General features: G+C 42.8%; 2 protein-coding genes across 5 annotated transcripts in view; one reads left to right on the top strand and one right to left on the bottom strand.

Annotated features, from left to right (window-relative positions):
* The window catches only part of LOC116849734 (esterase FE4-like), a 10702-nt gene extending 7586 nt beyond the window's left edge, over nucleotides 1–3116 (top strand). For both annotated transcript variants that reach the window (XM_032827176.1, XM_032827175.1), the window contains exons 9-10: nucleotides 67–208; nucleotides 547–3116. In XM_032827176.1, coding sequence (XP_032683067.1) covers nucleotides 67–208; nucleotides 547–841 — 437 coding nt within the window. In that variant the 3' untranslated portion in view covers nucleotides 842–3116. The remainder of the gene's footprint in view (nucleotides 1–66; nucleotides 209–546) is intronic.
* The window catches only part of LOC116849731 (polypyrimidine tract-binding protein 1), a 622962-nt gene that overhangs the window by 523930 nt on the left and 83432 nt on the right, over nucleotides 1–15600 (bottom strand). The gene's annotated exons all lie outside the window — the stretch shown is intronic.

Below are 15600 nucleotides of genomic sequence, written 5' to 3'. Positions count from 1 at the left end.
CCCCCTCATATCTCTCTTTTCATTCTTTCTTAGACGAATCTGCGTATTAATAAGCCTCACTTTCAGGCGTCTGCCACACTGACGAACTAAACTACTTGTTCCCTATTTTCAACAATGCGTTTAAGGATTGGATGCTACACAATACGGAGAATGATAACGCTATGATTACCTTTATGACGGAGATATGGACGAATTTCGCAAGAGATGGGTAAATACGATTAACAACGAGAGCGCTCCGAAGCGAATATTTTTGCGGGGAAGAAACGCGATATCGGGATCTTAGTCGAAAGCACGAGTAATCGATACTTCCCTCCGCCTCTCTCTCTTTCTTTCGGAAAGTTTCTCTCAAAGTTTCTTTTCGAAGACGCGTCCCGCTTCTGCAGCGGTGTCGTCGCGTTGCGTCGTGCCGACCCGAGCGCGATCCACTTCCGGCCAAAGCCGATAAGACTCTTAAACTAATGAAACCATCAGGAAATTCCGGTCAACGCGACAGGCGCAGCCGCGGGGACGGTCTTGCCGATCGTAATGATCATGAAATATTTATAGGGTGCCGAGAGCGTGGACGATCCCCGCATGGCCCGATTACCGCGATCATCATCAGTTCATGAGATTCGGGCTTGACGGCTCGCCGGATATTGCGGTGCAAGCCGATTTCCTGCCCGCCAGAATGGAGTTCTGGGAGAAGTTGACGGCGAACGTATCGACGGAATGCGATGTGGAGCCCGACGTGTTCACTGACAACCCTGCAGACAATATGATAACCACGATCGGTGGTACGGCCCATCACAGATTAATGCTCGACGTCGCGTTGATCATCGCGCTCATTCACCGGCTTATTTAAAGAAAGTCAGGGAAATATACGTTATATATGCGCACTAGGCGCGCGATGTCAGCAAGCGTGTGTCGGGATACACACGTGTCGTCCACAACGTGTGTACTTAATTGATTTTTCCCAGTCGCGCGCGGAGCTCGAATAAAAATACTAACGCTCGTGCCCCGAAAACACTCCCACGGCGCAAATGTAAAAAGGGAGGAACGCGAGTAAACGTACGTGCAATATTCCGTGTAAATCGTAAAAATTAGTGTCTCACGCGGCTCCATCGAAAGAGCAGTGTGTTCAACGTGTTACTCGCGAAAACGTTCGGGCATGCACGCGCGGAGCGGATGATATATATGCGTGTGTATACATCGTGTACGTATCGTGGTGGATATAAAACACGTGCAAGCTCGATCGCGCCACTTGTGGCTCGAGACCATCGTACCTCGCGGTTCCTCTGCGCCCTTTTCCTCCCCGCGCAGGGAGCTAGTTTACTCGTCCCAGTAAAAAGTAACGACGACAGTAAATACGAGACGGAGCTGTCTCGTTTCCTATCCACCGCTTATCTCCTGCGCGGCGCGCGAAAGATCGATACGCCCGTTAAGGGGAGAACTCCATGTAATTGGTCGGAAAAATCGATTTTTTTTTTTCATTTAAATCGAATCCTTGTTATATGGAGAATATAAAGTTTTAAAAAAATTCGAAGCATTAATGGCACTACGGACATGTTTATACCTGCGCCGTGTGCAAGTATAAGAGCCGCCCGGCGCGTCTTGGCCGGACCCCTCCTGTTTCTCGACTTAATCCCTTTTGCACAATAGACTTTAATGTTTCTCAGTGGCCGAGAGGTGCTTGGGAGAGCATACACAGTATGCTAATGAGAGTCTAAATGCAATGATCTGACGATTAGCTCCCAAACACTTACATGGCACTTATTGGCACTAAAATAATAGAAATAGCTGCTTATATTGCTAGTAGCATTTAACGAGGGCTATTCTGCAGCGCTAAAAATGATGAATGTATCGGAATTTAAAATTGGCCAGCAATACAAAAATTACGTCGATTTATTGGACAGCAAGCGATTGAACAAGCTCATAGCACCACAAAGGAGGCTCGAATAGCTTATAAACAAAAAAAATTGCAGAAAACTAATTTTTCGAGGAAACGGAGGGCCTATTATATGGAGCTGGAATTAAAGAATAGTCGAAAAGAGCCATGAGTTTCCAAAAACTGTTTTTTTGTTTATTTATTTGTTTCGTTAATTTTAAACGTTTTTCTCAGAACTACTTTTTCAACTTACGTACATCAAAATTCAAAAACTATTCAACCAATTGCGTTGCACTTATGCGTGCATGTACATTATTACTTTTGTAATAGAATAAACCTATATGTAATTAATATTTATTTATTTAAACAACTTTTCTCAAACAATTAAGATGAAAATTTTCCGTAAAATTTTAACCTTTTCTTTCGAAGTCGTTTATTTTCACTAAATTTCTAATTTTTTTATAAATTTTTTTATAAATTTAGATTCATTCCTCGTGATTTTTATTAAAAAAAAAACAAATCTTTTAATATTTTGCTGCAGAATTAAAACTGAAATCGCTAGAATGTACGCAAGTTCACCTCATAAAAAACGAAACCTCTGATATCGACCTCTATTAACCATCAAAATATCCATTACTATTGCTCAAAGAAAATGTTTTCTAGTTCTTTGAGTATGCATTTAAATATACTAAAAATTTCAAAAAGATTCATCGAATAGCTTTTTTTTTAATTCCTAAAGACTGCCTATTTTTCGGCTTATTTACATGAAGTTCTCCCCTTAATAGCGCCGATAAAGTTTCCGAAGCTGAGAAGCTTCGTCTACTTACCCTGAGAGAGACACAGAATACTGGAATAAACAGAGTTTGCAGGTCCTATATCATTTCCCTTGCGCGCGCGCGCGCGCCTTTGTGTCTCATACATTAGAAATTAGATCTAATGTAATATATCCCTCTAAAGTACAATCGGTGTATTCTTCACTGAAATGCTATACTTACAACTGGCGTTTTAGTTATATGTATAACGCTGCAATCGGCAAAATTTCACTGAAAAGATCAATTAATTATTAGTGATTATTCCCATTACTATTGATACGCTTTGCGAACACAGGCAGTGTCATTGCACAAAAGACACGTAGAAGTCATTATTTCCATCGTAATCCAATCCAAAACGTTAGATTTAACAACATAAAACAAGTTTGTGTATTACATTGAGAGAGAGAAAATATCTAAAAAATAAAGAATATTTATTCAGACACTAATAAAATATATTTACTTATTTATATTAATATATGTATTTTTACATTGAGAAAAAATATTTTTCAAACAAGAAAAAAATATGCATTCTTTTAAGACCTTAACTTTCCATAAAAGCAAGTGTTTATTCTATTTAAATAGAAGAATTCAAGTTGTGTGATGTAAATATGTTTTTAGAATACTCATCGAATAAATATTTTATTTTTATTTTCTACACATTTGTTCTCTTAGTCTATACAGATTTTGCAGTGAAACCTTGCTTTCACTGATCAAGATCAGTGAGAAATAAACTGGAGCAGTAAAATGGGAGTGTTTTCACTGAAGATCAATGAATACTCCGTATGATATCATCCGTGAAATAGTTCTTTTATTGATTCAATTAGAAACCTTTTTATTAAATCGTTTTGTTCTAATGAGGAGGAATTTTTCTTAATGTGGGAGAAGACTTGTAACCGAATTGCTTGGTTTCGTCTACTTCATCCCTTTTGTCATAATGACGAATTGAATAAAAATCCCTTTTACATTTCCACCGATATATCCTTACTATTCTCTCAGTAGACAAGCGTAGAATCGTGATTCTGTCTAGAGAGAAGGGAGTAGGGGTGCCGACACGCCAGCACAGTCGCCCCTGAGAGCCATTCGCGTTTCTGTCCGCAATTACAGTCGAAATTAACCCTGTCAAAAATCCCCGACGGTGGTCGCCGCCGCGACCGCCGCATTAAAAGGAGCCTAATAAACGAAAGGCATAATGAAATTCGCTGGAAATTAAGTTCGCCACGCGGTGAGTTAACGCGTATATAAAATATGCAGCTTTCAGTTTTCCCGGGCTCCTGAGCGCACGAGAGCGCTCGGGGAAATTAATCATCCGCCCTAGGCAACCGCTGTTTGTCTTCTTTCCGTTTTCCATCCGTTTCCGGACGTATCGCGGAAGGAACTCGCCACTGTGTGCGACGGCGATGGCGGGAGAGCGAGATATCACGGGCGTCCTCTCGAGCAATGATTATGCAACGACGATGAAACGAAGACAAACACCGCGCCGTCGCCCTCGGAGAACTGCCGGCGACGCCATATCGCGGTGTCTGCTCTAAGGATGAAAAGTGCTAACAGCCATGTAAATCCGCGAGATCTCCGACTTCGCGCCCGCGCGGATTATTGTGCACCGGCTCTCGCCCTCCGCGCGAGATAAGTACAGCGTACCCCCGCGTCGTACGCCCGGATGCATCCCGCTCGTGTAACCTCGCGGTCCTCCGTCGTTATGAACACATCGTATAACGATTCCCTCTGTGCACCTGGCAATATGTCTGATGAGAAAAATGTGATAGACAAACGCGTACGTTCATATGGAACTCTCAAAAGCCAAGCTTTCGTAATTTTGTAAAACAGACTTAGAATTTAATAACGTGAATATTGAAAATAGAATTCTTGCCATCATACATATGTGACGCTAGGCTATAGTGAAAAGTCATTACGTCACATATATTGGTTAGCGAACGCTTAAAGTCGCGACTTCGACGTCAAGTCTCGGCCTGGTTTTAATACAGAACTGAGCGTGCCACCTGCTGTCGTGCCGGCACACTATGTTCCCACGCTATCCTTTTCTAGAAGCAAACGACCGCACGGTCGCAATGAGCCCATGGCCGCTGCAGCGATACTTGTCTGGCCCGTAAAGCGAATCGCGGGCGTATTCATCTAAGGGCGTATTCATACCTTGGCAGAAAAGCAGAAACCAACTAGAACTCCTGATCCTGATGATCAGACAGTAGTCAACAATTTCTGCTCTTTTACCAGCGCGAGTTCTGATTGGCTTCTGCCTTTCTGTTTTCCGCTTTTCTGCCAAGGTGTAAATTCTTTCTAAAGAAGAATTTATCTTGGCAAAAAAAGCAGAAAATAGAGAAATAGAAGACGTGCTAGCAGTCAGATGGTACTAGATAGTTGGCTTTTGTCTTTTTATTTTCTGCTTTTTTACAGAATCTTCTCTAATATGTAAATTCTCCCTCAAAATCATGAATTTCTTAAAATCTGCGGAATTCACCCTAATTTCTGAAAAGTTCTTACTGAAACTAGTGTTCCATCGTTATGTTTTAAAAATAATACACTGAAAAAAAAGTTTGGTAATACTTACCAAATGCGTTTTACCATACCATTTGGTAAATAGTAATCAATAATGGTAAATGTTACCAATGTTACTAATAATTACAAAATTATTAGTAACATTAACTTTTATATAGTAATATTTACCTCTTATATTCAGTTGATATATTACTAAATATAAGAATAAAAAATAAAATAGTAAATATAAAATAAATATAAAATAGTTGACTATTTTACTAAATGTAGTAATTATAACACAGGCTGGATAATTATTACCAGAAATTTTTCTCAGTGTATAAGTATATCGGTGGTGATAGATAGAGATAATAATATTATATAGAAACATATATGTATATATAACACGCATATATAGAAGACTAGTTTTATAAGTTAGGGAGAGTCCCGCAGTGACGAAGACGGTTTCCACCGGAACGGCATGTTGCGTGGACCGACGTCGCATTTGATAGATTTAGCTTAGATAGATGGATAAAGTGGCAGATCGATTGATTGATACAGCTCTGATGGATTGATAGATAGTAGATTTAGCGATTAAGCGTGTCACTGGCGATTCTGCTTATTAGGTTATTCAGCAACGAGCAACGATCGAGGTAGTTTAATTACCGCGAGATTACATTGTTTATTCCGCGCTCATCGTCCCGAGCACGAGCAGGTTGATTCGTAAGACGTCGCCCGAGGCGCGGAACTAATTAACCGCGGGACAAAGAACAGAACCATCGAGCGCGACCAGAGTCCTGGCGTTTTAAACTACATGTTAGCGAGCCTCATTTGAAGCAACACGCAAAGATAATATTGTTACGCCTCGGGACAGAAGACGGCGCGAAGCTGAAAGCTATCAAAGTCGCGATGTAGGAGTGTAAGGGCTCGTAACATCGGCTTTTACCGTCGACAGACGACGGCCCCATATGGATAATTAATTAAAAGACAGCGCGGCTGAATCGAATGAATTTCATTTGCACGCGGTATAAGGCATCGCCATCACTTGGCGCGGTGTACGTTTCTTCTTTCTTCTCGCGGAAGTCTGCTTTTAAATATAACAAATGCAAAATTTCCATTTTCTTGTGGTTCTGGTAAAAAAGTAATAGCATCAATACGCATTACTGTTGGTAGCATTATAGCAACACTTACTGGTCCACTTGCCTATAATTCCTTCATCGTGCAATTACAGTTACAAATATCAAACTGTTACAAATATACTGTTACAAATATACAGTGATAAATATCAAACTATACAATTACAAATATCAAACTGAGAGAAATCATCCGATAAAAAATTAACAAACGGATATTTCCAATCAAAATACAAATGAATTTTTATATTTGATCGGGAGATATCCAAAAAATATCGGTTTTTTTAACGGTTTATCTAGTGAAATGCCATTATGATTGGAAATATCCGATTAAATTTAATCGGATATCCTGATCGGATATGAAAATTGATCGGAATTTGATCAGAAATATCCGTTTGTTAATTTTTTATCAGATAATTTTTATCGATGTAGCCGTTACTTGAAACTTGTCTTTCACATGAAATAATGCAAATCTAAATTTCGAGTTGTTTCAATTTAATTACACACCGAGAGAAATTATTCGATATTTTTTTATATTCTATAAGAAATATTAGTTTATAATTTTTTGATCGATTCATCTAAAGAAATGCCATTATAATCGGAAGTATCCGATTAAATTTAATCGGATATCCTGATCGAATATAAAAATTGATCGGGATTTGATCAGAAATATCCGTTTGTTAATTTTGTATCAAATAATTTGTTTCAGTATATTTTTGTAGTGCTGACGAGAAAAGAATAGCATCAATATGCACGTGAAATTATTCTTGCTGGCTTTATAGCAACACTTACTGGAAAAATGGTCTTGACTATAATTCGCTCGAGCCTCGCTCGTGCAAAATGATTTGCACCGTCGGCTCACGAAACGGCCCGAGAGTTACCCCGTACAGGAAATAAGATTTCGCTGCACTTGATAGACCACTTGAGAGGTAGCGTTCTTTCTAAATTCGAAACTGAGTCGATTAATCCATTTTCCCCGATGCTAATGGATGGAGTTCCCCGCCGGCGGCGAGCACGCGACTGCACGAGGCCGCATGCCGTTTCGTGGCTGTGGAATCGAATTCGCAAGATGCCTCGCGCACTAATGCGATATTCGAAATCCACGCGGATCCGTCGCGCGAAATGGAGAAAAGGGGTGAGAGAGGGAGGGAACCCTCGCGCAAAACATCGCGTTCACTTGAAACACGAGCCGCGCGCCGAGCGCGCCGCGTGTCGATACGTCGATGAGTAAGAATTCACATCGTTCCATCGTCTTTCCCCATTTTGTTGTTCGCCCATTTCTCTTGTTTGTTTTTCCTGCGCTCGCATAAATAATTATTTCGCGAGATAACACACACACACACTATTCCGTCCGTCCCTTTCTCTCTCTTTCTCCCTCGCTCTTGTTTTTTTCATGAGTGCCGAAACACGCTCGGCACTTGACCTGTTTGCCCATACCAAATGGAGGCGGAGGCGGAGGAGGTGGGTGAGGGGAATGAGGAGGAAGAGGGAACACTTTTCACAACCGGAACAGAACGAAAATGCTGTTATCTCAAACTCGCATTATCTCCCGGGACTTTTCTCGACCCGCGTGCGCGTTCATATACAAACACGCACACACAAAAATACACACACCAGCGCCGAGCTTAAATTGTAATTTCAGCCTTTGTCGCGGTATCCGGACACAATACTTGGAGAAACGCAGAGCGGCCGCGAGCACATTTCCAGTCTGTTTTCGCGCTCCCAGTCACGTGCGTATGAAAAACGCGCTTTGACATGAAAAACGCACTTCCGTTTGAACTAAAGAGCGTAGTGCGAGCGAACAGCGGAGAAAGAGAGAGATCCCAGACACACACGCGAGAAAAAGTGCTACAGTGGGATGTATATTTTTTCGAGTTCACCAGAAGGATTCTAAAAAAGGTTCCGTGTGTAAACACGGGAGTTCTACGTGCGGCGAATGAAAAAAACGGCAGAGAGGGGGAAAAAGAACGAGGAAAACTGTAAAGACGGATTTGGGAGGATTCCGAATTACCCGAATTAAATATCTCACTTTTCACTCTTTCGCTATTTCCGTCCTCGCTCCGTCGTCGCGATATTTTCGTGATGTAACCGCATCAAAGCTACGAGTCGAGCAATGACTCCGTTGATTGCCAAACGTGGTGGACAATTATTTATATCGATGACACTGTTCGCGAGACGGCTAGAAATTGATCCCATGATTCTGACCAAGTTAATCCCAGTCAGTTATCTAGTTTGTACACGCTAATATGTTATTTCCTAATTATTAATAAGGGATAATTATTAATTATTATAAGGGAAGTGTGGAGGGAGTGTATTATATTGTATCAAGATAAATAATTACTGTCAAAATAGGAATAATTAGTTAAGGGGATGCTAGAATCGATAACGAACTCGATCACTGTCGATAACGCAGAGACGATCGTCATTAATACTAATCACGCTATTCTTTTCATATTTCTTGTACATACAGATCTTACATAAATATGTTGCTTCATTTTACCATATTCAGCGGAAAACCTGCATGTGTAGAAATTTTTCTGCAAACTTTTCGGATATTCTTAAACTTCTGAATTCAGATACGAAAAGGTGCAGCAATGTTCTTTAAAATTTTTCTGTTTGGAGTACCCACACTTTCAGTATGTACAAGCTGCGGGACTTTTGGATTAGGTAAATATTATGCTAACCGACAGCTTGAGATTTTACATTAAAAATGTTTTGTTCGTTTTCGTCATATATTGAGCAATGCTCCTAACTATTTTTGCACGTACTTTCATTGCGTAAAAGCATTTGTAATTCTGTACAATCAATATGATGTAAACTTTGCAAAAAAATGTCTTCAGTATTCTATCGGTAAAGTTTTCTACTTCAGCATCCCCTTAAGGTTCTAATATATTTAATTGAACCGGCGAATCTAACTTTATTCAAGTGGATACAATTAATGCGCTCGCGCCTGCTCCGAGATCGGAGGTCAAAGGACTTGAACTCTCTCGTCTTCACATTGTTTTCTCATATTTATACTGTCTCGGATATTTTCTATTTTCAACTCCATCCTTTGCTTCTTCTTTCATCGATAACAATCGCGATAACATCTCGTATGACACAAGCTGGTATCAGTTATGATTCAAATTGTCAAATATTGCTTACATAATATCGCTTACATCCTGATTGCCATGCTGTGTTACATGATTTATCTGGACTCGATAACACAATTTTCTACAAACCACATTTTCTACAACTAGATTTTAAAATGTATCAGTAAAAATGTTTCTGATTGAATTAGTGAAAGGAGTATTCACTTATTTTCGGTGAAAACAGTCTCACTTTGCTATTCCGTCTTATATGTCAATGAAAATAAGATAAATAAATTTTGCCGCAAACTCTGTGGTACACAAACTCATTATTCGTTGCACTAAATGCAACTTTCTGCATTTGCGACGGTGGAATCAATGGCTTCCATGCGCCTTGTGTACAACGACACTATCTTTGTTTGCGAAGTGCACATCAATAACGGGAGTAGTCGCTACGCAGAAAAAACAGTATGATATAAATCTGGTTGTGCCAATCGGATTCAATATTGAATTCGGTTGGCACAACCAGATTTATGCGTGGGCCAACCATACATCCACGTGCACCATATCAACTAGTCTCTTGAGCGAAATTTTACTGTGATTACGATGCTGTACTTAACCGCTAGTTGTGAGTACAGCATCTCGGTGAAGAATGCACCGATTGTACTCTGGACAGCAGATAATTGATTGGGATCAAGCTGATCAGGTCGCCGGGATGAATTTCTAGTCGGATAGTTTCTTTCGTCGTACAGTGTGTAAATCGTATAAATTCGCCTTGAAACGAATGCCGGCGCGGCTGCGGAGAAACGCCGCTGATTGGCGATTTGCATAGATAAATAAGCCCCGAAGAGACCGACTGACCATCTACTACCGCTGCTGCTATTTGCGCGACAGACGAGTGATTGTTTTCGGAACGGTTCCCAGTCGAAAGTGTACACGGCGTGCGTCCACGCGTGCGAGAGAGAGAGGGGGGGGAGGGGGAGAAGCGCTGGATGCCTTCGAATTCGTTTGGAGTTCGAACGAGCCCGGGGTGAGTATCAATTTCCTGTGGAATCGGAAGTTTGCCACTGCCGGAGAGGCGCGTGAACTTTGGCCACGCAAGGTGGCGGTTGATTTTTCAGTCGACCGGAAACGTCCGATGTAACGAAACTCGGAAGAGGATCTTCGCGCGAGCGAGCGAGTCCCGGTGATTATTTGGCGAACGCGGGCGCGAACATCAACCTGCCGACTGATCGGCGGACAATTCTCTCTGGCGATCGCGCCGGGAGGAGAAAAACGGGCCGTTCCAGATTCCGCGGCACCGATACGCCGGGATTCGCCTTTTCACGGGATGCAAATCGCGCGGCATCGACTGCGATACCGTGTCGCATGACAGCAGGCGTGTCGCGCGCTAGCCGGCACAATACGTTAATGCAGCATATTGTTCGTCGCGGCAAAAATTGCCCCTCGTTAGCCCGACAATGGGAAGTCCGCGCGCGTTCTCCGACGTCCTCCGTCATGTCGCGCAGCGACCGTCGACGCACGCGAGGCCGCTCGATCCGGAAGAATAGCGAAAAAATTAGCATTCGGACGGGTCAATCTCGGCAAGAACAAGGAAAAAATCGGGCGTACAAGAGCCAAAACACTAGCCTTTGAGCTTAATCTCAAATCCATTTCTTCTTCATGTACATAATAATAGCATCAATATGCATGCAAGGTTATTATTGCTGTTGTATTATAGTAACATTAGCTAGAAAAATGATCCCCCTTATTATAATTCTTTCACTATGCAATTATATAATTATAGTTACAAATACTAAATACTTTTTTTCAGTGTAAGTGAATGTAAGTATATTGAATTAAGTCAGCTTATCTTAATTCGTACATCTCCGTCGTGCTTTGGGTCACTTTTCAGCTTGCCTGCTTTCTTCCTTATCTTTCATTATGATTGAATACCACTAGAGTCATTTTCTTCTTTGGGATCAATACCAGCTTCGATCGCGCGGCTCTTCGTAGAATGCAAAATGAGTTCGACAAAATCGCTAGACATGCGAATATTTAGTCATACATATTTGTATTGGTGATTACGGACGCCCCAATAAATGTCGTTCGCAATTACAAATCTCATTTCTGGTCGTCGGTTCTTAACCTGTCCAAAGTCCACCGTCGTCGTCGCCATCGCCAACGCTGCTGCGCGAAAGCCCTCGTCACCGGTGGTACGCCTCCAGCATCCGGAATTCGATTAATTGGGAAGCGAGCGACAGTCTCGCGGGGTCGTCCCTTCCATTCTTAGGACACTGTCAGACCCTGGGGAGATATAAGCGTTACGGCATTACCGCGTAATCCGTTGCATCTCCTGACGACGGGGGTCGCGGTGGTGGAAGCGACGTCGACGGCGGCGGCGACGACGGCGGCGGCGGCGCCGAATCGGGAGGTAACAGATGCACTCGCGAGGGGCCGGTATGAGAAAATGAATATTTGAAAATCCAAGGGTAGAGATAGGCAGAAGGAGAGAGCGAGAGAGAGAGAGAGAGAGAGAGAGAGAGAGAGAGAGAAGAGAGATACGTACGACGGCCGCCGCTTTGCAGCCCGCGAACATCCCGGCCGCCCTCTAATCCCGCTACCTCTAATTCCGCCTTGAGATCCCATCCCTCGCCCGCGGCTCCGAGAAGCAGTACCCCCGTCTAAGAAACGGGAATTGCCCGCGGAACGGCGCTCGCGTGAATACGAAGCGAGCTGCTCGGCTGCAGGCGTGGACGATAAAGCGGAGGGAGGATGGCGGCGGCCTGTGTGGGGGAAAAATTGCCATGCATGCATGATTCGCGTGTTGCGCTGCTCCGCGAACCCCGGATTCGTTCCGTCCGTGAGTATTCCTCGATTACGAGATCACGGGAATACGATGAAGGGAAATGTCGACGAACACGCGGGACCGACCTTTCTATGACAACCGCCGCGCGACAAACGTTACGACGCGCGGCGTCCCGCGAGCGGGGGTAGCCGGGACTCGCGTGGGCTTCTAAAAGATCAGAGGGTAGAAAAAGAGCAGGAACCAAACACACACACACACACACACGCGCGCGATAGAGAACGAGCGCGCAACAAAAGCTGCACAGCGGTCGCTGTTTAAGCTTTGTTTCGCCACGTAACAAGAGTCACGTAGCGCATTCACAAGTATCGGCGACCGCCCTCCATGAACATGGACCGGCGCGGCGACTGCAACGACGACGACGACGACAGCGGGGGCATAAAACGGGGTGGGTTCGGTGAAAGGACGCGAACATGCAGAATAAAAAAGAAGGACTTCGCCGCAGCACGAATTTACATGTCACGTATCGAGAGGCGAGCGAAGCTGCGGAAGCCTCCGGCAATGCGATCCAGCCCTCTCGATAACCACCCCCGTTCCTCCCCAGTATTCACTCTGCATCGTTGTATTTTTCCTCTTTCTCTCTCTTTTTCTCTCTATCCCCTTCCACCGTCCTCGAGGCCGCTCTCGATCTGCTCTCAACCCTTCGACAAGCCGACGCGCGTGTATTTCGCGCTAGACTGCGTTTTCGGCTACTCGATGCGGAAGAGAGGTTAATTGTCGCGCCTTTTTTGTCCGCAGTTTTCACCGCGAGGGACAGCCCGCGTCGCCGCGCGCTCTGGGAAAGCCGGGAAAACGGACCAACCGGTCGGTCTGTCGGTCGGTCGATCGGTTGAGCCGGGAGCAAGAGGTACGATCGATTTTCGGCGGTATATGCCACGACCGAAGCTGAAGCCCTCTCTTCCTTCCCCTTCCCTCCCTCTCTGTCCTCCTCTTTCTCCTCTAGTTTGTGGCTTTTCGCAGGCTCTCGATATCCGTCCCGCGTATTTTCTTATTCGACGCGAGGAAAAGCGTTGTAAAAAGCGCGGACCTGTGCGCACATGTGGGCTTTTAAAACTCCCTGAAAGAACGTAGAGCTGTATTCGAAATCGTTGAAAGAGCGCAGAGATGTGGAGTGCGCGGCGAGCAAGTCTCGCGGTGGATAATCGTCCAAATATTGCTGAAGATTGATGAGGATGGCAGATTGTGACGTTTGCGACGCGCTTGGGGAGACATTGAAATTCACGTTTTAATATAATCCTAGGTAATCTCCTCAGGTCAGATGTGTCGTGCAAAAAATTCCCAACGATTGCGAAGAAGTACGAGAGGAGACCGGGGCTATATGGCTCCAGGGATGTTTTGTTCATACGATTTTTTTAGTATTTATCTTGAAAAGAATAGTGAATCGCGAAATGATCCTTTTAGAACATAAATATTTTTTTTTGAGTTTTATTAAAATCGGAACAATATTACAGTTAAGAAATAAAAAAAAACTGATTTTTGGTAGTAGCAAAGTAATTTCGAGCCTCTCGAAATTTTTTATTACTATCCTCCATCGTGACTGAAACAAATTAAACGAAGATTCTAGAACTACTAATTAGGACAATATTACAGTTAAGAAATAAAAAAAAACTGATTTTTGGTAGTAGCAAAGTAATTTCGAGCCTCTCGAAATTTTTTATTACTATCCTCCATCGTGACTGAAACAAATTAAACGAAGATTCTAGAACTACTAATTAGGACAATATTACAGTTAAGAAATAAAAAAAAACTGATTTTTGGTAGTAGCAAAGTAATTTCGAGCCTCTCGAAATTTTTTATTACTATCCTCCATCGTGACTGAAACAAATTAAACGAAGATTCTAGAACTACTAATTAGGACAATATTACAGTTAAGAAATAAAAAAAAACTGATTTTTGGTAGTAGCAAAGTAATTTCGAGCCTCTCGAAATTTTTTATTATTATCCTCCATCGTGACTGAAACAAATTAAACGAAGATTCTGGAACTACTAATTAGGATATATATTTTATACGTGGCATTCTTTACACTACTGAACAACTTAATTCGGTACCAAGATGACTATGTTCGAATTTTGTTCTCGTTATTACAAAACACAATATACGTTTAATAGGATCGTAATGGACATTAAGATAGAAGAAGATTGCCTCTCTGTCATGTTTATTCAGTCAGTCATAATAATTAGTTGCTTGAGAAGTTGTATAACTTCTCGAGATTCTAAAATATCTTGTCCTGGTTTCCTCTATTTTCCCAGCGCGCGGCGTAATCGATCCGATGCGAAAGGAAAATGGTCCTGGTAAAAGTCACACCTGAACAATGCGCCGCGACTCGAGTTGGCGAACTTCACCGGCTGCTCGTGCGGCGAGTGACCTCACGCTGTTCTAACATGTCCAACTCTCGCGGAATCGCCATGGAAGTCGCACCTATCTGCAACGCAAACCACCTCGATATGCATCGGGTTTTCGGGCGCTGAATAATTGAAACGATCTTTCGTCTCCGCCAACGGAATTACGAGCGCGAACGCAGCCGTGTAACAAGAGCAACATTAGCCTCGAGTTTCCATACCGCGCGAATGCGTCCGCGAGGGAGTGAAAACTGGCGCGTGGGTTGCTCACAATTCTAAGATGAAGACAAATACCGGTGAATACGCGAAGCGCCGAGCGGAAAGACGCATGAAGATGGAACAGCGTTGGCGCGGTATGGCGCGAATCGTTTCTTCTCGTTACTAACTCCGAAGGGCTAAGAGGAGGCACAGACAGAGAATACAAAACGCAGCGGAACACAGTTCTCGAGTATCTCTTCCACTCGTGCATCTTGCTAATCGCACGAAATTGACGCGTGACCGGAAAAAACCGACCAAATCTTCGCGATACTATATCGTTTTCGCGTGAGACGAACGTTGCAGCGTGAGTCTGTCATTTTTCTGAGATCGCGCACTACCTAAAGTACAATCAGTGTATCCTTCACTGAAATCTGGTTGGATCAATTAAATTTCTGATGAAAGATGAATCAACCAGGAATTTCTGTTCTAAAGTTACCATCCTGTCCAAATTAACAAGATTTCTATAAAAAAAAACTTGAACAAAATTCTAGCAACTTCAACTAGAATTGTCTGGTTTGTTCATATTTCATCAGAAATTTGCTAATTCAACCAAATGTTTTTTTTTTTTTTCAATGCTGTACTGCAGTCAGTAAAATTTCGTTGAGAGAATCAGTTAACGATACACTAAGAGAAATATCCAAAAAATCTAAAATACTTAAAAAATATCTAAAAAATAACAAATATTTATCTGGCAAGTCATCTAACTGACTGAATCAGACATACTTTTAGCTGTCCACTTTAAGAGAACGCGTCAATCATATTCAACGTCATCGTGACCGCGGTGAAAGATCGC

Source organism: Odontomachus brunneus, unplaced genomic scaffold, assembly GCF_010583005.1.
Source record: "Odontomachus brunneus isolate Ranch 3 - 2012 unplaced genomic scaffold, Obru_v1 Obru_scaffold_125, whole genome shotgun sequence".
Lineage (NCBI taxonomy): Eukaryota > Metazoa > Arthropoda > Insecta > Hymenoptera > Formicidae > Odontomachus > Odontomachus brunneus.
The sequence above is the reverse complement of the archived record's forward strand: the minus strand, read 5'-3'. Positions and strand labels throughout refer to the sequence as shown.